The sequence below is a fragment of the Desmodus rotundus genome, chromosome 2 (genome assembly GCF_022682495.2).
Source record: "Desmodus rotundus isolate HL8 chromosome 2, HLdesRot8A.1, whole genome shotgun sequence".
Lineage (NCBI taxonomy): Eukaryota > Metazoa > Chordata > Mammalia > Chiroptera > Phyllostomidae > Desmodus > Desmodus rotundus.
In genome coordinates this window covers 131,861,837-131,883,288 of record NC_071388.1, presented here as the reverse complement: position 1 = coordinate 131,883,288, position 21,452 = coordinate 131,861,837, and the positions used below count along the sequence as shown (strand labels likewise).

The window sequence follows — 21,452 nt, the reverse complement described above, 5'->3', positions numbered from 1 at the left end:
GGATGCATACCACTCACTGTAGAAGAAATTGAAGGGGTTATCTTCATTACCTTTGAGAAGGAAAATGTTTTTTTATTAATGCGATTACTGTGTATGATGGTTTATTATAGTCATAATAATCACCTTGTTAATGAGTGCTGTGTAGAGAACTTCACTTTGAATCAATAAGGGAATAAACCGGTCAGCCTCAGAGGTTCCCTAACACATCCTTCCTTCCTCACTATTAACATTCCCCTTTGTGATTCCAGCTCCCAATCCCTGTGCAGCCAATGGCGGCCGAGGCCCCTGCTCTCACATGTGTCTGATCAGCCACGACAGGAGTGCTGCCTGTGCGTGCCCCCACCTGATGAAGCTTTCCTCAGACAAGAAGACCTGCTATGGTAGATTCTTATAGTTCTTATCGAAAATTCAAATTGAATTCTCTCAAATTGCATTCACATTAACATTTTCCTCAAAGTAAAGTAGAAGAGGTTGTTAATGTCCTTAAAAGCATTTGAGGTGGCCTATTTCCAGACTCCTGATGAGTCATCTACTTTTGAGGTGTCTGACAAATTCTTAAAATATGCGATACACCGCACTTTGCTACTTATTACCGTATTCATTTTTTCTTACAACTTTCGTATTTGGTGTGTTAGCAGAATTTATCTCTACATAACAGGGGAGCTTGTAAGTGAAAGTGCATTATCAGAAAATGATGATGTAGGTAACCTGCATAACCAAGAGCACTTAATAACTTCGGTCTCCTCCTGCTCTTCCCAAGTCACTCTCACATCGTGTTGTAGGGCATTATTAACTTGACGGGTGGGGGGAATAAAGTACAATACATAACTTTAAATACCTGCAAAAATATTTAAATTATACATGTGAAATGAAAAATGATAAAACTTATGAATGAAAATCATACTGTGAGAGTTTCCTGGTTTGTTTTACTTTAATTTTGAGTGTTTTTTTTTAATTTGCCATGAAATTTTAAGGACAGAAAGAATACCCTCGCAAAACTTTAATTCAGAAATTGAGGCATATTTGAATTTAATTAATTTTATATAATTATAACACATCTCAAATAACAACAATAAAACAACAACAACAACAACAAAAGAATATCTGACTCCTATCTCTACTTAATCGACTATACTTCGCAAAGTATCGCGAACTCAGTGGAAGACAGGTACCTGTGGAAGCAAGAATGATACAATGCTGCACAATGTTAGTTACCACAGATTTATAAAAATTTACAACAAAGCATGTTTTAACATTACTTGAACCCAAATATCGATGAGGAAAACTTAAACAGGATTTTTTAAAGTGATGTTTAATTTTTTATTCAATGATAACATAGAAAAATGTTCTAGATTTCTTGAAAAATGTAATATAATAATTTCATAATTATGTATAGAGCAATAATATGGTTGTTTGACAATTGAAAAGTTCTTGCATTTTAGCAAGTTTGTTTGAAATTGTAAAATCAAATCAGCTACTGATAATTTCTTGGCATTTCTAACTAGAGAAAAATGATGACTTAACTTGTTTTATATTTGTTCCTAATAAGAACTTTAATGTAAAAATAGAAATCATTTCTGCATTAGTGTCTCTATCAAATCTTGATTATGATGTTGCATTGTTAAAAACCTATTAAATCATCAAGTGATGTTATAGAATTCTTAGACTGCTTCAAACATGCCTAGCTTATAAGAGAAGAACACTTATTTCTATTTCTTTTCTAGAAATGAAAAAATTCCTTCTTTATGCAAGGCGTTCTGAGATCAGAGGAGTGGATATTGATAATCCGTATTTTAACTTTATCACGGCCTTTACAGTCCCCGACATTGATGATGTTACTGTGATAGACTTCGATGCATCTGAAGAACGTTTATACTGGACAGATATTAAAACACAAACCATTAAACGGGCTTTCATTAATGGAACTGGGTTAGAAACTGTTATTTCAAGAGGTAAAAGATTTGCATCTTACAACTTAAAAAATGCTTGTTAGTTCATTTGTAATAATCACAAGGTTCTTTTGTACTCTTTCTATTCACTTCTATGTTGTTTATTAAAGTTGGATTTGGTTATTCAGAGATTTAACAATATGTCATAACAATTGTGGAATGCTATAATTATGTTGCATATAGTCTAGTAATTAGAAATTTAGTTTCACAAGAAGAAAACATTTCAGGACAAATCTCCTTAAACTTTACAAATTTCTAAATAAACAGATTTAAAGACTCCTTTTTGCTGATGGGGAATAATTATATTTGCATAAAAAACATAGGTTAGTGGGAAGGACTGGTTTTCCCCTCTGACACAAGCTTATTATCAACTGCCTTTTGCAATATTTCTACAAAACTAAACTGCACAAATTAGATAGGAGCCTATTCCTATGCACCTCCTGACCCTGCAGGTTGAATCATAGGTTCTCAGTGAGTGTTGAATTAATCATTAAAAATATAATCATTTTTCCCAAAAAGGAAAACATAGCTGAAGTGAGACATACATGCAAATGCAGTGGTTGAATCTAAATATTTAGCATTAAATCAGCCTAATCTTTACTTAAATATTGATATATTGTGATTTCTGGATGAGTTATTACTTTATTGAATGAATCTTAATTGAGCACCCTCTGTTTTCCATGACTGCAAAATGAAAAAAAATAGTTTCTCTTCAACTTCATGTCCACTAGCATAAAAGAAGATAAAGAAAAGGGTAATTATTAATTCATATGGATATTTCAAATTCTTATGCTTTGAAGCATACTGAAAATTTACAATCACACTTTATTTGAGCAAGATCAATGTCTTAATGAAACCAGTAAGTACAGGTTTTAAAATCACGTTTTTCAAGAGTTACCACACATAATACTAAGAGCTGGCTTCAGTACCATTAATATATCCAAGAGTATTTGACCACTAGAGTATATTTTTATTTATGCTCACTCTTTACGCATCTCAGATTAGTACTCTTTTTTGTTGTTGTTTTAATAGTTGTTTTTAAAAAATCTTCTTTTATTGTTCAGTTACAATTGTCCCCATTTTTCCCCCATTACTCTCCCCGGCCCTACCCACCCCCTACCTTTCCCATGCTCTCTTCCCCTCTCCCCCCCTCCTTGTCCTTGTCCACGGGTCCTTTGTGCATGTTCTTTGACTTGACCCTTACCCTCCTTTCCCCCTCTATCCCCCTCCCCCAGCCCCTCTGGTCACTGTCAGTTTGCTCTTTATTTCCATGTCTCTGGTTCTATTTTGCTCACTTGTTTGTTTTGTTGGTTAGGTTCCATTTATAGGTGGGATCATATGTTTTTTGTCTTTCACCACCTGGGTGGTTTCACTTAGCATAATGCTCAGGATAGTACTCTTAAAGCAACTTGTATGGATTGGTTATAAGCTTGTTCAAATATTTATTTCAAACTTGCCATAAGGGAAATGCTTTTCTAAAAAAAAAAAGAAAAAAGAAAAGAAAAGAAAAAAGAAAGAACAAAGAAAAACAAAAAAAGGAAAGAAGCTAATGTGGCCCTGACTGGTGTGGCTCAGTTGGTTGGGCATCATCCCGTAAACTGAAAGTCTGTGGGTTCAATTCCCTGTCTGGGCAACACATGCCTGGGTTGTAGCTTCAGTCCCCCGTCGGGGAGCAAACAAAAGACAACCAATCCATGTTTCTCTCCCTTTCTACCTCCCTTCCCCTCCCTAAAATCAGTAAGCATGTCCTTGGGTGTGGATTTAATTAAAAAAATGAATGCAAGGACTTCTTCTTTGTACAGGATTTTTTACAGAAAGGAATGGTTAGATAATCATTGTTAGACTAGACTTAAAGAGACTGCCTGGGTAATGACCATTAAAAACTTCAAGAGACCACTTAAAGAGCAGTAGGTGCCTCCCAAGACTGACAGACTAGTAACAATTTGTTCAAACACCTCATTATAAATGTGAAATACTTCCCAAAACGCTCTCTGAATTTTGTAATGTAATAGATGTTCTACTTCAAGAAAATTGGGGAACAAGTTTGTGTCTAATTGTAGACTGGCAACTACTAGCGAGTCTATCTTTGAGAAAATAACAAGGACTAACCTGCCTTTAGCAGACCCTCTTTATAATTGTATAACCAAAATTTAAGCAATAATATTTTCTTGCTAATAATATATATACTCATTAGGATTAATAATAATGAATTCTGTCATTTTAGCAAATACTGGAATATTTTCTATAGGGTAAGTAAATAATTAAAAGTGGGCTAGTATAGACTGAATAGTTTGAAGCCCAGAATGGGAGGGGTATGACGTGCAAACTGATGTAGCAAAAGAAAAAGAAATAGAAACCAAATCATGCCAGCCTTTATAGGGTAAATTGTTGATTTTTATGTTAATACTAAAAATAAGGGGAACCAGGAAGTATTTTAATTATAAGAAATACTTGTAGATTGGGAGGGCAATCTTTTACCAGTTAAGGTATGATTCTGAGCAGCACACAAGCACTCCAAAGAGGCAGTAGAGATGTGGGACTATCTTAAAAAGAACACCTAGTCAATTGACAGCTTTATGAAATTCCAAGCCATTTATCAATAGAATCTCATTTTTTATAGGAAAAGACCTCTGATGTATCTGAATCTTCTAGACCAAAGTATAAATTTCTCATTTTTGGAAAATTAAGGACTCAATTTTGGGTAGGGACGATTGCTTGAGCAAAGTTAATTTTTTAGTACTAGAATCCTTTACTATCTTAATAAGCTAAACTGCTTGAATGAGTTAAACAGAAGCTAAATAAAATAAAAAAGATGAATATAAATTAGAGGTGTATCTGTTTATTTCTATAAAGGATGCTGTCTTATGTGCTAGGAAATGATCATATAATCATACACTTTTTTAAATTACAAAAATATAACCCATTTAAAACACGTTTTGATCACATTGCAACTGTATAAAATTCGATTCTCAATGTACCTTTGAATCTAATTGGACCTATTTCATAATGAATTTCCATCAGTACTTCACAGTGTTATCTATTTCTGCCAACAATTTTTTTCAGTGAGCACTAAAGATTCATTCATTCCCTGAATTTTGCAAGACACAATACTTAATTATACCCTGTAATAAGTATATTTAGAAAATAAAAATGTGAAAATTGTCACAGAGAAAATGAAATAAATAAAAAACAGGTCAGTAGTAATAACAGTGAGATCTAAATTTTGGAAACAGGCCTTGAATTAAAGTAGAAAGTTCAGATGGGAAACAATTGTTATGTGGCCTATTTCTGAATAGAATTTTCAATTTTCATCTTCACTCAGAAAGCATTTTGGTGGAAAAATGTCAACATCTGTGAATTTTTTTAAAGAGCAAAAAGGGAAGAAAAGCAAAAATGACACATATAAATGCCATTTTCTTGAGAAGTATGTCTCTATAACAATAGGTAAAAAATGGGAAATACTTCTTATGTTTATTCTTTATCTTTTAGTTAGAAGAATAGAAATACCACTTTATTTTATTTCATAAGCTTACTTTTTATACTATATTCTGGATTCTATATCTGGGACATTGGATGGATTGGTCAATGACTATTATTTAATTGAGACAGTTTATAACCTCAAGGGCCTTCATATCTGGTGAAAAAATGAATTAAAGAACTAAGTAAATGTAAGGCTAAATGAAACAAGGAGTTTAGTAGGGGTTCAAACCACCTCTCTCAGGCAGCCCTGAGTTTTGATACAGAATTACCAAAGTTCTCACTTAGGAGGTTGTAGTTCAATCTAGGCCTTGGGAGAAATGTTAGGAAAATCAATTCAGATTGAGATGTCATTTGGCACAAAGCTCTGGACACTTCAAAGAGGAGGAAGTAGTGACAGGTAGTTAGACCTGCTACAAGAGTTAACCAGAAGGTTAATATAATGGCAGCACATAAAGTCTTATACCAGGGCAATGAGCTGTTATTTTTTCCCCTCAAGACAATAGAGAACCACTGAAGAATTTTACAGATGGGTATAGGTGATTCAGGCTCTTTAGGAGATAAATGTGGTGGACGCCTGAAAGTTAGATTAGATACGTGACATACTATAGGTAAAGATACAATTAGAAAGTTACAGAAATGTTCTAATTCTGAAATAAAAATGAGACTAGAACAATGAGAGGTGTGAGAAGGTGACAAACACCAGGTGTACAATAGCTGTACAATAGAAGCAATTGAACTTGATGACTGAGAGAGATAGAATTGACCAGATGATTGGAAAGGTGCTGGAGCCATCAATCCAGGTGAGAATAAAAGAAGGAGGCTTGCTTTAGACTTTCCCCCAAATCATCCGTCAGTTGTTTCCTTAAGATAGGAATAATTGTAGGTAAAGGGCATTAAGAGATAAGCTTAAATGAAGTTAAACGTTTGCCCCACATTCTCTAGAAAAAAATATATAGGTTTGAGATATGTACTCATGTGTTAAAACTTACAAAATGAAGATTTGGAGAGGTAGAAAATTAGTGAGGGTGAGGCACCCAAGACTTCTAAAGTATTTGTAATGTTCTAATTCTGAAGCTGGATCGTGCATTTGTGGATGTTTTATTAAACATGATAACCAATTATGATAACTTTCTACATGATAACCAATTTATGTGCTTACTCCCACCCCTTTCATTTATGGCCTTCTTTCTGGGGTCATTTTTTTTCTCTCTGAATTACATCGTTTAATGTTCTTATAGTTGAGTCATATTCTATAATCTGAAAATATATTTAGCTTTCATTTCTGAAAGATCATTAGGAAATTTGTTGTAAAATACACACAACATAAAACTTATCATCTTGACCCTTTTTAAAAGTACAGTTCAGTAGTGTTACGTACATCCACGTAGGGAAACCAGTCTCCTGAAATCTTCATCTGGCAAAACTGAAACTCTGTACCCATTAAACAATAACTCCCACTTCTCTCCTCCTCCAACTCCTGGTAACCATGATTCTACTTTCTTTGTCTAATTTATGTACTCTAGGTATGTCATATAAAAAATCGTCTTTTCATGATTGGCTTATTTCACTTAGCATAATGACTTCAAGTTTCATCCACATTGGATTGTAGCATGTGTTGGAACTTCCTTTCTTTTTACCTTTAAATGAAATTCCTTTGTATGTGTGTATGTATCACAGTTTGTCGATACCCTCAGTTGTTGATGAACATTTGGGCCATTTCCTCCTTTTGGCTACTGTGAAAAGTGCTATGACGAACATAGATGTACAAACATCTCTCTGAGACTCTGCTTTCGAGTCTTTTGTGTACACAAGTCATGCACCACTTACCCATGAGGATATGTTCTGAGAAATGGGTCATTAGGAGAGTTTGACATTGTGCAAACATCAAAGTGTTTACACAAACCTAGATACTATAGCCTACAACTGTAATTGCATGTGTTATCCTTTTCCAGGACTGGCAGCATAGTAGCTTTGTTTAGACCAGTATCACAACAAACATGTAACCGTAGTGTGAGCCCTGACAGCTGGCTTTTCTTTCTGTAATGTAAGTGCCTGACTTTAGCTTTGATTGTTTAAGGCATCCATTGCAACAGGGCATCCCATTCTGGAAAGCTTACATGAATAAACACATCGCCAGCCACAGAGCAAGATAAAGAGCCAGGCCACATCTCTGCACTGAGGCTTCTTTTACAGATCTTGGTTGAGTTCCTAAATGACAGACCATTTAGGCTACTTTTTTTGTTTTTTTGGTCTCTTTTTTTGTGCTTGAAATTCTTCATCTTATGTTTTAAATTCACCAATAAAGAGTGATACCTTATGACCCAAGGCCCCACCGGCAACCCCAATGAAAGTAGAATCCCAGGCCCCCATGAGTGTGTGAGCTCTCCCCACCAACCTCACTGTGTATCTCCTGGTGTGCTTTGTACATGTCTGAGCCTGTACATCGTGAACATTTTTTTACCTTAAGGTTTGCTAATGGTTACTGGTGAAGGCTGTCTTACAAGTTAAAATAACCCAAAGGTTCTGTCCAGTTGTAACATTGGTTTAGAAAGGGGAGGTGTCTGTGGAAAGCTTACCAGAACCCAGGTGAGCGTCCCCATGCATTCCTCACCAGACTGAGACCCGTGCAAAATAGCGATGCCGTGCAGTGCCACATTTCATGGCTGCAGTGTCACTACGGGTACAATGTGAGTCGGCGATAGGAATTTTTAGCTCCATTATAATCGTAAGGGACCACCCTTATATATGTGCAGTCTGTCATTGATCAAAATATTGTTATGCAATGCTTGACTATCTACTCAAAATTGGAATTGCTGGATTGCAAGGTAATTCTATTTGTAATTTTTTTGAGGAACTGCCGTATGGTCTCTCACAGAAGCGATGCCATTTCGCATTCCCACCCAGGGCGTGTTCCCACCCACCCACATTCCCAATAACATGTGTTCCAATTTTCTCAAATCCCTCTTAGCACTTCTCATTTTCTTAGCTATTGCTTTTTGTTTGCTTTTGGTTTGGTTTTATAGTAGCCTTTCTAATGGGTGTGAGTTGATAGTTAATCGTTGCTTTGATTTGCATCTCCAATGAGTAGTGATGCTCAGTGTCCTTTTATGTTGGCTATTTCAATATCTGATTTTGGATAAATATATATACAAGTCCTTTGCTCATTTTAAAAACAAATTATTTGGGTTTTCTGTTGTTATAGTTAGATGTAGAATAATTTTGTTGACTACAAATTCCAAGTTCAGAGGTTTTTTTCTATCTTTTCCACACATTACCCCACTATCTTATAGCATCCCTCATTGCTATTGAGAATCTCCATGCTTGTCTAATTGCCATTCTTCTGGGAGTCTTTTTATTGTCTTCTTTTCTCTTTAGCTGTATTTCATGTTTTATTTTTCCTCATAACAATATTTTTTATTTAGCCCCTTGGAATATTGTGCCTCCCATGAGGTCATTCTTCAGTCTGGGGAGGGAGAAAAAAACAAACAAACAAACAACACCTCAAATGTTACCCCTGACCATTTTTTCCTAACCTCGTCTCTCTGTTCCCACCTCTGGAAACTGACTACATGTGCTGGACTATTCACTCCAACCCCTAACTCACTTAGCCTTTTTCTTTTTTCTTTATGCTGTCTCTGTCTTTCTTCCTTCAATTTGCCTTGCACTTCACTAGTTCAGCTAAGCTGCTAGTTAATTCACATAATAAAATATTTAATATTGTATTTTTAAAACTATTCACAAGTTATTTTTGGGTTTCCAGGCCATATGATAAGGACCCAATAAAAAGTGAATAAAAGTATTTTGAACATCAGGGACAGCCAGAAGAAAAAACAAAAACAAAAACAAAATCTTCTGGAACCCTGCATATTAGGGGAAATAAACACCAATTTCACTGTTTTTGCCAATACCAAGCAATCTAGGGTAAAAATACAGAAGATACTAAGTGCTTGGGTTGACAATATATCCCTCAACCCTGCATTAAGGTACATAAACACACATCATCTAATAAAATATTTATAGCAATCATACACATCATCTATACTTAGCCTAATTTTCCAATAAAAAGGCCAAAATTTAAGTGACTTGATTAAAGACAAAAAAAAAATAGGCACACAACCTAAAACATGAAGACACATCTCATTATAATTTATTTAGAAATAATAAAAGGGTTTTAAGCAGGAAAGTTGGGTTGGTTGAGATTCAAGGACATCAGCTGGGATGGATCACTTTGCAGCTGACCCAGAACTGCAAAGATCCCCATGTTATTTTGCTCTTAAAAATATAAATATTGATTTTAGAGAGAGAAGAAGGGAAAGAGCTGAAAGAAACATCAATGTTGTTCCCCTTATTTATACATTCATTGGTTGATTCTTGTATGTGCCCTGACGAAAGAATAGAGCTCAGAGCCTTGGTGTATAAAGATGATGCTCTAGTCAACTGTGCAACTGGCCAGGGCCTGCTCTTTTTAATTTTAAACTAGTTGGGAAATTTACAATCTGGTATCTTCACTTACAGGTGAAAACCTAGCTTTGTGCCATTTCTTGGAAATGATACATAGAAAGATGTAGCAGTTCCAGGAGCTAAGTAGTGGCTGCTCTGGGGTTCTGGAGGCCTTTAGATCTGAACCACTGCTTTGGAGAGGGAGCAGCAGCACCTGGGAGCTAGCTACCAGCTCCCTCCTCACCTACTGAACCAGAAGCCTCATTTTTAACATTCTCCAGGTGCTTTTTGTTAGTTTGAGTAACACTGGTCAAGAGAATTCTAAAGTTACTGTATGCCTGAAAATTTGTAAAATCAAGGCAAAGCCAGATTAGACTCATCACATGCCTGCCGCAGGTTGGGGACTAAACTGGGCTACTTTATGTGTTAATATTCTAAAAAGATTTTCTAGTATTCACCATTGTTAACACTTTAATTTGCTTCTTTAATTAAAATGTGAAATTGTATTTAAGTCTAAAACCCATCATTTTTTAAAGATGCCTAATTGAAAGATCAAGGAATAACAACTGAAATACTCATATTGGCTGTAACAAATTGAAACTTAATTAGATGTCAGTAATTTCTGTAGAATTCACATTGGAGGAATGTTAAAAGGATTTTAGTTTTTTGTTCATATCTCAGTCTATTTCTGTTAATTATCTATTTTGAAAGATGTTCAAATCTGTTTATTCTTTTAGGAAAGTTGAATTGTTTTATTTACTTTCAGTAACAAATTGACATTTAAAACATCAAATAGTCCATTTGTTGATGTTCCACAAGTACTTTCTCCTAACTGAAAGATGTGCTACCAACCAGACAAGCTATTATTCTACTTTGAATTGTTGTCACCTCGGCCCTCAGGACTGCAGCTCGTGTCTGCTCCTAAGTGTTTACCCTTGAGTCGTTGACTGTTAGTGTAATTTCAATGCTAATTGTTACCGCAGGTTTCCAATGCCTCAGCGGTAAAACATTAATGATTAATCATGCCTTAAGAAGGGCTGATGAGGGAATGAGATTACAATCTTGTACTATTTTAGCTAATAAATTAAAGTGTAAATTAAAATTTCCCTAAGACAGAAAATAACTAACTTGAGAAGCCAAAAGAATGGGAAACTTCATTTACTTTTAATTTTCTCTTTCCTCTTTTGTAGATATTCAGAGCATCAGAGGGCTAGCGGTAGATTGGGTCTCCCGTAATTTATACTGGATTAGCTCAGAGTTTGATGAAACACAGATTAATGTGGCACGACTAGATGGCTCTTTGAAAACCTCAATTATCCATGGAATCGATAAGCCACAGTGTCTTACAGCTCACCCAGTCAGGGGGTAAAGTATGATTATTTTTTAAGTTTTTCAAAAATTTTACCTACCTTTGCTCTGATTTTATATAACAAAATTTTATCACTTTGTAAATTATATAATTGTCTAACCACTATGCTGTATACCTGAAACTAATATAAAATAATATTGAATGTCAACTGTACCTGAAAATAAAATTTAAAAATTCTTTGTTTTATTAGCTATACAGTCAGAAGTACAAATATAAATATGGAAATTGTAGAAGGGATCTCTGGTTAGAGAATTGTATCTGCATTAAAATCAGATTTTATATATTATTATAAAATCTCACTAATGTTATGCTTTTAGGGAGTTACAGTTCACAACTTTAAAATTGTATGAAAAGAAGGTTTTTTAGCACAAATTGTTAATAACACATTTACTGCATGTTGATATCCGAAATTGCTTAGATTGTCCCATCCCTGGCCTGTCATCACGCACCCACATAGAGAGCTCACAGAGGTCTCAGGCAAACTCTCTCTCCTCGGCACTTTCAACGGCAGTGGTTGAAATGACTTTGTTTGTAGGATGTCTGAATTGACCAAAACAAGAAAATTCAACCTTGGTGAATTATTTCAAATGGAAATAATTTACTGTGGTCGTAGCTAAACATTAGGTGTGAATGCAGGAGGAAGAGAAAGTGAGGAAACCATCTTCAGTTACAGGAAAAAGCAAGAGTGCCGTTTCTTCCCAGGCACAGGTGAAGAACCCTGTAAGCAGGGGTCGCCATTTGGGGCCTTCCTGAAAAGAATGAATCCTGTGCCGACAACTTACTTTGATATTAATTTTGTTATTTCATGTATGTTTCCAGCAACAAGCAGGTATAAACATAATACTTTTCACCCATGTCTTCTTTTGAATTAAGGAAGCTCTACTGGACGGACGGAAACACAGTTAACATGGCAAACATGGATGGCAGCAATAGCAAGATCCTGTTTCAGAATCAGAAGGAACCAGTTGGTAAGCTCTTCTTTTTTTCTTTTGAAATAATCACTGCAGTTTTTAATATGACAAAGCTGTATTTGTACAATGTATTTTTCATCTAGAGCCTGAAAGAAAATATTACAGATTAATAATAGAAATTAAATTACCGATCTTAATTAAATCTGTTGGCTCTACGTGGAGTAAGAAGAAAATCTTTTTTTCTGATGAGAAGATCAGTCTTCTGATAACAGAATTTTAACAATATCTTAAGGACTGAAGTTGCTTAAAACTTAGTGTAATTAATCAATATCTCATTTTCACTGGTGAAAAGCTGATGTTACTACAGTGGCAATATGATGTGCCGAGACTTCCCCAGTCATCACTGTGCCCGGATTAATAGTTACAATGATTTAAGTAGTAACTATTTGGTTTTCATTACTCCGTGGTGTGTTTATTTAGTTTCTTTTTTCTACCTTTGCCAACCATTGTAAACTATTTGCCAAAATACTATGGTGCTAAAAGAGAACCTCGACTGATTTCCATAAAACATCTTTGAAAATCTAAAATACCAAGTTTCTTTAGTAGACAATGCTACAGCCTTACACACTGACATCTGTGCGTTATCTTTTCAAACTATAATCACTCCCTTCATCATTTCTAATATTACTCTGAGATGCAAGAATTATCAATTGCTTACTTGTGACCTCAGAGTACCTTTTAAAAAATAACCCAATAAGGAGCTTGAATTTTGATATTATGTTAAATGTGCAAATAATGGAATATACAAAAGAAAATCATATACATTTTGCTTCAAATTGCATATATAGTATAGTTTTAAATTGGGGGTAAAATCAATACACCATGAAGTTATTAAGCTTTTTTCTTTTTGTTTAAAAATGTGGAATTATACTTACTTGAAGTAGCTCATTTTTAATAGTGGTGATTCAGTAAAGGTGTAGTATCACCAATATTTCCAATAAATATTTTTATGTATAAACTTATGACATAAAATGATACTTTAAACAACTTCTTTTCTTGGGCTATTTGTTTTAAGATTTGAATCATAACTGAAATTCAAAGCAGTATTAAAATTAAAGGGTAAATAAAATGCTAATATTTCAGTGTGGAAGATGACAGAACAAGATAACTCAGGGACTCTAAAGATTAGGGCCCATACTAAGGGCTTAATTTGAACTAAACCACTTTAGTTAGCATTTATCTGGAGTTGTTTAAAATATTTAATATGGAAAAATTAGTATTATGGAGATAGTGAGAGCAAATAAAGTTCTTATATTGTAATGTGGTAGCTTTAGGTAACACCAAAATGTTAATTTACATGTGTATTTCCATAATGAGGAAAACCTTATTTTCTTTCATACTAAATATCCATTTCCCATTTCCCTACTCAAAAAAAAATCAAAGAGAAAACCATGCAGCTTATATAAGGAAAGTTTACAAGAAAGAAATTAGTGTTGCTATTTGCACTTTGCAGTTGGTCCCTCAGGTGTTATATGCCAAATGGTATTTTTAAGTGTACATAGATGATGATTCAACTTTTAATAACAAACATTCGATGTCTACTCTATCATTTATTAATATATTTGAAAATTACTTTTAAATTAATTCAAAATGACAATTTTTAATTTGTGCAAGATATACTATTTTACCAGAACCTTCTTTACAACCTATACATTAAATTAGTATTAATAAGTATGGCTTTTGAGTCAGAAATTTATTCAGGAACCAGATTTTTGAGCACCAGATTTTGGTATTTGGTCTACTGTATTTGGTCCACTGATAAAAATTTGACACTGTCCTTTTCTTAAAGGGTGCAGGAAACTAAATCATTTTAGATTTCATTAAGTAAATTTAAGTTAGTGACCTTGAGCAAGTGACTGTTAGCTTGTGGTGCTTGTTTTTCTCATCTGTAAAATAGAGAAAAAATGTCTATTTTATAAAGTTCTCATGAGGATTGAATGCATAAAAGTTATGAGGAGAACATCTGGCCTTTAATAATAGAAATGTAAGCAGTAGGAATAGAAGGTATATTGGGTCTAATAAGCTGGAATATGAATGATTTGATTGTCTGCAGTATTAAAAGTGTAAATGAGTTCATTGAAGAATAATCATAGAATAGAATTCATAGAAATCTAGCAGAGGAATACATGCAACCGGGTGAGTCTCTAGGAAACAAATTTTATGTACATGTGAGGACTTAATTCTGTGTTATCTTGCTGTTAATGCTGAAAGGCAAACAAGTTTGAAGCACCTGGGCTTTCCTCTCAGATTTTCTCAATATAGGCCCCAGGGTGAAAGGACACCTGAGCCTTTACCTTGCTGCTGTAGTTCTTGACTGGTTTGCAAACATGTGTTAATTGCATGTTGTCCCAGTGACTTTCTACTTTTACCTAACTGATGGTGTTACCGAGGCGCTAAGATTGATGGTCTGCACATTGCTCCGTGAGAGCCTGTGTTGTCCATATATAAATACGCAAATCGTTTGATCATTTGTATTTTCAAAACCTGGATGCCCTGTTGCAAATTCCCAGTCTGCTGTGTTCTACCACACGTCTCTCACAGATACCTTTATTTGAGATAAAGGAGGAAAGTGAGCTGTTGAAGTCTTCCTCTGGCCCTAATCTTCCCCACCTCCCTACAAGGAGCCAGGTTTCTATGTTGGTGGATTACGTCTCTTCTGCTAACATTCGCCATCCTTAACTGCCACTCCAAATTAAGAATTTCTTATTCCTCAAAGAAACCTCAATGTTGTGATTGAAACCTTTTGACTGATTGAATTAGACACACCCAGATCATTTCCTTTAGTTAAAGTCACCAGATTGCGGATGATAATCACATCTCACAAATACCTTCACAGCAACACCTAAACACAGATTAGTGTTTAATTAAACAACTGGGGACTGCACCCTCAAGATGTTGACATGCTAACTTTACAAGATGTGAACCATGTTAACTTTGATGGAAATTATTATATAAAACATGGTAACATGTTATTTTCAACCTAAGAGGAGAAAATAAACAGTGTTTGAGAATGTTTTGATAGTTGTAGAAATATTTACCTACAAGTATTTGAGAGAGAAAAAAGAAAGTAACTCCATAATCAATCTTCTCTCTTAAATCCAAACCCATGTGTTAAGTGGCTACTGTTAATATGTTATGTTAACGGTTGACACAAAGATGACCTTTTATATAATACTTGCCTTGCAGTGGTAACATACTGAGAGGCAGAGACCTGTGGTAAAGACCCATATGGTGGTTTGTATGTATGTTGGAATCTTGAAAACAAAACAAAACAAAAAAATGAGTTCCTACAATATCCTGGCTAATTGAAAAGAGATGAATAGGGAGATAAAGTCTCTTTTCCCAATGATTTTACAATCCAAAAGGAATTGCATTGTGACTCAAAATTATTCATTCCACTCGTATTTCCCTTATTCGATTCTCTCAACTCGCCAATCCCCTTTCCCTACCAGCGCAGTTTAGCCAGGTATTCCTTTGCCCGGAAATGCCATCTATCTCCTCTTAGTTTCCCACCTATCCACCAGATTCCAACTCAAGCATTATTTCCTCAAAGAAGATTTCCCTGACCCCCCTGATTAGGCTAGAGTCTCTTAGACACTGTTAGCACTATTATTTCACATTTTAGCTTTTACCTTTATCTTAATTTTCCGTGTGTTTTTTGAATGTTTGATTAACAACTGTTTACCAACTAGAAAGGAAACCGTGCAAAGTTAGGGACCACATCTGTTTTATTTACCATTGTGCCCTCAGCTCAAAGTTCAATGGGGGGCACAAAGTAGATCTTCAGTAAATGTTTGTTGAATTAAGCGAATACTGTTCCCTATCACATAGCAAGAGGCCCTTACAGGATTGAATGAAACTAAGATTTATTCCTATATCTTAGCTGACTAGAATTACTATCTGAAAGAAGTGAATACTCTGTCATCTGATTATAGATTCATTCCATTCAATGTGTTCAGTGTATAGGAAACAAATTAAAGTGCTCTCATATTTATATTTATAGCATCATTTTCTCAAACTATGGAGTACGAAGTACACATAAAGTGGGTTGTTTGTAAGGAAATGCATGGCTAGCTAGGGAGGAAAAGTTGAACATATTTGGTTTCTAAGTTGGCTTTTCCACATGTTCCGCTTGCTGTTCCTCACCCTCATGGTTCTAACCTTGGGGCCCTTTGGCTCTCCCCAGTGCAGAGATTTCTCATATGAGGAAAGCATAGAAAAAACAGTATCACTCAAGTTATAAACGTATTGACAAGTCCTTTTGTCACAAGGTATAAAGATAAAACCAAAATCATTTTACAATAACCCCTTTTCATTCTGACTGTTTTTGTAATTTTTGATTTATCCTAATAGGCTAGAAAAACTCTTACCTATAAATTAACTATAAAAATATTCCTGTGAATAATTTTATAACAAAAAAGTCCAATCTGTATCCAGTGTGTTTTTAAATTCTTTATTTGTGAGGGAGTAGGGGAGTTAAGATGATGCACTGATTTATAACTATGTTTCATAGTAACTGTGACTTTAAGTTATAATATTTCCATTTTAGGGCTTGAAAGATGTTTTAAAATATATTAAATAACTTATATTGTTTACTAATTAACACAAAATACTGAAGCAGTTTGGCTTATTGTCCTTTCTTTTTAAAAAACGATCTTTTGCTGCTTTTTTTTTCTCTATGAATAACAGAGCTATAATGTCAATAAGTGGACAGAATGTTTTTTCTTGGTTTTATATATAAATTCAAACTGCGATATAGAGTATCTTAAAGGTTAAAACTCTTAAGGAAACACTCGATGTAGATTGGGATGCTCTCAAGAATGTATGTCATTGCAATCTCACTCCACAAGCTTCCTGTGGCTCTCGTCCCCCGCGATGACTTCTCAGTGGAATTGTGCGGTGCTGTTAATGGACATATGAATGTGTGAAGAGAGTAAATGCTAACTTTTGTTGTTGTTGTTGTTGTTGGCACATATAATGATTGTACCCGTGAAATACTTATATACATAGGGATGTTTATTTCTGTGTTATTTACTCATTGAATTTCATTGATATTTATTACTACAGGAGATTATTGTGATTATATTTTCACGATGAGTCCGACTGGGCAATCTGTGGCTTAAACTTCTGCCCACTGCATGCTCTAAACCATGTCTGTGAAGAAGATTAGGTGATTAAGATAGGGTGAGCTGCTGTTCAGATGATTTTCTCTTCATGCATATTGACTGTCAGATCATGAATTAATTTTCCCCAGTATGTTAGGAGAAAACACAATATTCTCTCTGGTGAGGCTGGGAAGTTTCCACTGAAAACAATCATTATCTGTCACCCTCTGTGGAACCTGAAGCTGCTCCTTTGTGCCTGCAGGCACTTAGCCGGGGATGTGCTGTACAGCAGAACCCTCAGCACTTTGTCAACAAAAATACCATGATTAAAGTGACTACGTTTTAAGCACTTAGAAATGTCAAGCACTTGCAAAATGCTTTGCATTAATCATCTCACAGTAATCATTTAGTGAAGGCTTATATTTCTTTTGTGAATTCAGAAACTCAGGTTTATTGAAAGAAATTAGTTGCCTGTGATGAATGGTAGAGTTGGGATTCAAATCTAAGTTTATCTGCTTCTAGAACCATGTTAAATCTTAACAATTAAGTTATCCCCACAGAGGCTGATATCATAGTAATTACTTGACCTTATGCAAAGATCAGGGAATAAAACTGCTACTTTTTCAACCATAGAAAGTAGGAAAGAAAAAATCTAGAGCTGGGTACTTTGAGAAATATGGGACTAATTAGGACAGAGAAGCCAGTTTTTCCAAGCAGCCAGGAGTATGCAAGAACCAATTTTACCTCTGTGCCAATGATTGTGCCTCATGAAAATTATTTCTGAATCTTTAAATGCTAGGTTTAAACAGCATTGTCACCAATATATAAGCTTTCCAGTGTTTGAAATTGTTTTTATGTTTTCATTCACTGTTATTTCCCTTGCTTGTTTGCTGTTAAATCCATAAGTGTGATATATTTGAAATAGAAATGCATTATAATCTTATCAAAACACCCAACTCGGCATTTTATCAGTGTGTATCACTGAAGACTGAGTAATTACAACCTTCAGGCAGCTCGTGCTGAATATCTTTGTTTCTGTTAAATACAAATCAACCTTCCAGTTATTCATTGTTGATGTAAATATTCTCAGTTAAGATTTATTGCTTATTCTTGGATACAATAAGTGCTTAGAGCAGTTTGCATAAAGGAGGATTTTAATTGACTACTTAAAGCCATTTTCATGTTTAAAATGTTTACATATTATGAATTTTATCCATTAAGCTTCATAAAGCAACTTGGCCTGTCAATCAGCATTACCCTTCATGGGTTATTTTTAAGAACCCTGTGTCCTATATATTTTATTTCCTGGATATTTTCCCTTTATTTTTAATGCAATCACAACAAAAAGTAATTTGTTTACTCAACCTTCAAGTATAACTTCTTGAAATCTACAAAACACTTTTTATTATTTAATCGTTTTAACCCCTATGCTATATAATATGGATTTTGAAATCTATTCATGGAGAGCATTCATAAGCACTTTTCACCATATCAAAAGAATTCAAGGGGTGTCATTTTTAAAAAATAAGATTAAAACAATTCCTGGGTGTGTTTAAAAAATAAGATTAAAACAATTCCTGGGTGTGTTTTCTTGCTTGATAATGCAGTTATATTATTTATACATACTCATTACTCATCACAGTCACTTTTATTATGTACAAAGCACAATCAATATATAAGGCTCCACACCCCAAAAGAAATGTCAACAATAGTTTTTTTAATAGACCAGAGGAATTGACAAAGCAATATTAAAATTACACATGTATATGTACACAAATAATTTAAATGTATTACAGTTTCATCTGATCATTCATTTACTGATTCTTTCAAATGTTAAATGTTAATAAAAAGTTATTAAAATAGTTACAAAGTATATACTAGGTACCAGACCCTGAAAATAAAACTTGGGGCCCATCAGCAAAAAGGTCATGGTTTAGTAAATGAAAAAGACACAGATAATTGCAAACCATTTGTTGAGATTTTTAGTTGAGTTAAGCAAAACAAAAACGATGTTATTCATAAGTACTATCTTCCAGACTCTGTGAAGTTAATCTGACGAGACACTACAAAAATAGAGAAAACAACAATTCTTTGTGGGGAGGAAAAATAGAATAGTTCTAACTAAGTTGGATTTATTTTAAAGTTTAAACTATCTTGAAGGATAAATATACTTTAGTTTTTAAAGAACTGATAAGAGAAAGCATCTACCTTTTTCTTAGCAGAAAGGGTAAAGAGGCATAATAGGCACAAAAAATGTGATATGTCTAGAAAACTGAATATTTCTGTGTGGCTAAGAAAAAATATCTCCCGCATCAGAGAAGGTTTAACATTATATTGACAGTAACTATAATTTAAAAATATTAAGATGCCACATTCCAGTGCTTTTAAAGATATTTTGTTCTATTTTACCTATCAAGCTATCAAATACAGCTTTCGGAAATTATAAAATGATAAGAACTAAAGTTTTTAAAATGGTATTTTAGAACAAAACTCTCTTCAAGAAATAATCTGTCATTTGTCCTGGTTTTCCTCTATTTTTCCTTGTGTTGTTCTCAAAAGGCACATATATTTGCCAGTTATCAAAAAACTGGAAATATAAGATAAATTTCCTTAGGTATAACTATTTATGTGCTAGAGAATGGATGAGATCATGAAATCTTAGCTTGATATGGTAAGTAACAGGAACTGAGTTGATTAACTTATCTCTGTAACTCTATGGTATTAATGACTTCTTAAAGTACAGTGAATTGAGAAGGGTATTTCTAAGGAAGAATCTAGATGAAGTTGAGATTAGGACACTATAGACACTTGCAAAAGAGGAAAAACAAAAACAAAAACCTTTTTTCTCTATCTTCCTATGTTCTCTGTCAGGGACCCAGGAAATTAGACTAAGAAAAGACAAATTAAAAAAAGAGAAACAATGTTAATAAATATAAGTAGCATGTATACACATGGGAGAAAGTCACTGATGAGTAAGTCAAAGGAGTAGTTAGAGCTCAGGCTTACATAGCATCTTAACAGAGAACAATACGTCTGTACAGGAGTGGCAAGACAAAGGACATTTGTAGACTTTAAAGGGAGACAAACTGTGGAAGGTGCAGCTGAGGTAAACTAATAGAAGATAAGGGTTGTTTCAGTAAGATTTGTTATATCGATTCTTCTCAGTGCCATCTCCAGTCTAACTAGTGATGAAGAGTCTAAGCCAGCTTTTCGGCAAATACTAGGGAAAATAGTGCTTTTATTTGGCATATGCTGTATCTCAAAATTTTTTGTCTTACAATAATCCTTAAGCCAAAACGGCATATTTTAGAGTGGTATATTCTGGTCCTATATATACTCAACTAGTATAAATAAAATAAATATAAATTAAAAATAAATAAGTAAATCTTTTAAAAATATGACAATATAAAATAATAAAATAAAATATTTAAAAATGTTCATTGAGATAAACTTAGATTCACCTGCCATTATAAAAACAAATACAGATGGTCCCATGTATACTTATTCCAATTTTCCCCAATTGGAACATTATGTAAAACAATAGTAAATATTACAACCCAGATATTGACCTTGATACAACCCACCAATCTTATTCAGATTTTATGTTTTACTTGTACTCATTTATGTTTGTGTATTTATACCTATAAAATTTTATCACATACAGATTTCTATAATAACCACTGCAGTCAAGATACTATATAATTCCAATGCTGCATTTAATTTTAATTCCATATTGCATACTACATTGATTTAATTTTGAATCATTTGAAACAGAAATTAGACACATAAAATAAAATTTTCAGTCTTATTTGTAACAATACTTAAATCTTAATGGATTTAATTTTTAGTAATATATGAAAACTATATTTAGGTTATATTTTATGTAGAAGTTTCTTATATCAATGTGTGAATTATTTCTATTGTTCTAGCAATTATATAATTTTAACAAACTACATTGTCTCAATTTTAAAAATTAGCTTATTTCAATCAAATGTTCAAATAAAATAATACATTAAGGGAAATTTTTGGCTTAAATTAAAAAGTGTTGGAATCAAAGCATAAATTAACTGCATTATTACCATAATAACAGATGAAGAGATTTTTCAATCCACAAAGGTTTTTCTATACAAATGATTAC

The 21,452-nt window shown here is 33.9% G+C and overlaps 1 protein-coding gene across 1 annotated transcript in view; it reads left to right on the top strand.

The window, feature by feature from the left end:
* LRP1B (LDL receptor related protein 1B) overlaps positions 1–21,452 on the top strand; it is a 1,720,016-nt gene that overhangs the window by 1,182,430 nt on the left and 516,134 nt on the right. Inside the window, exons 30-33 of the mRNA XM_053919407.2 lie at positions 249–380; positions 1,725–1,952; positions 11,060–11,234; positions 12,112–12,206. Of these exons, the coding sequence (XP_053775382.1) occupies positions 249–380; positions 1,725–1,952; positions 11,060–11,234; positions 12,112–12,206 (630 nt within the window). The remainder of the gene's footprint in view (positions 1–248; positions 381–1,724; positions 1,953–11,059; positions 11,235–12,111; positions 12,207–21,452) is intronic.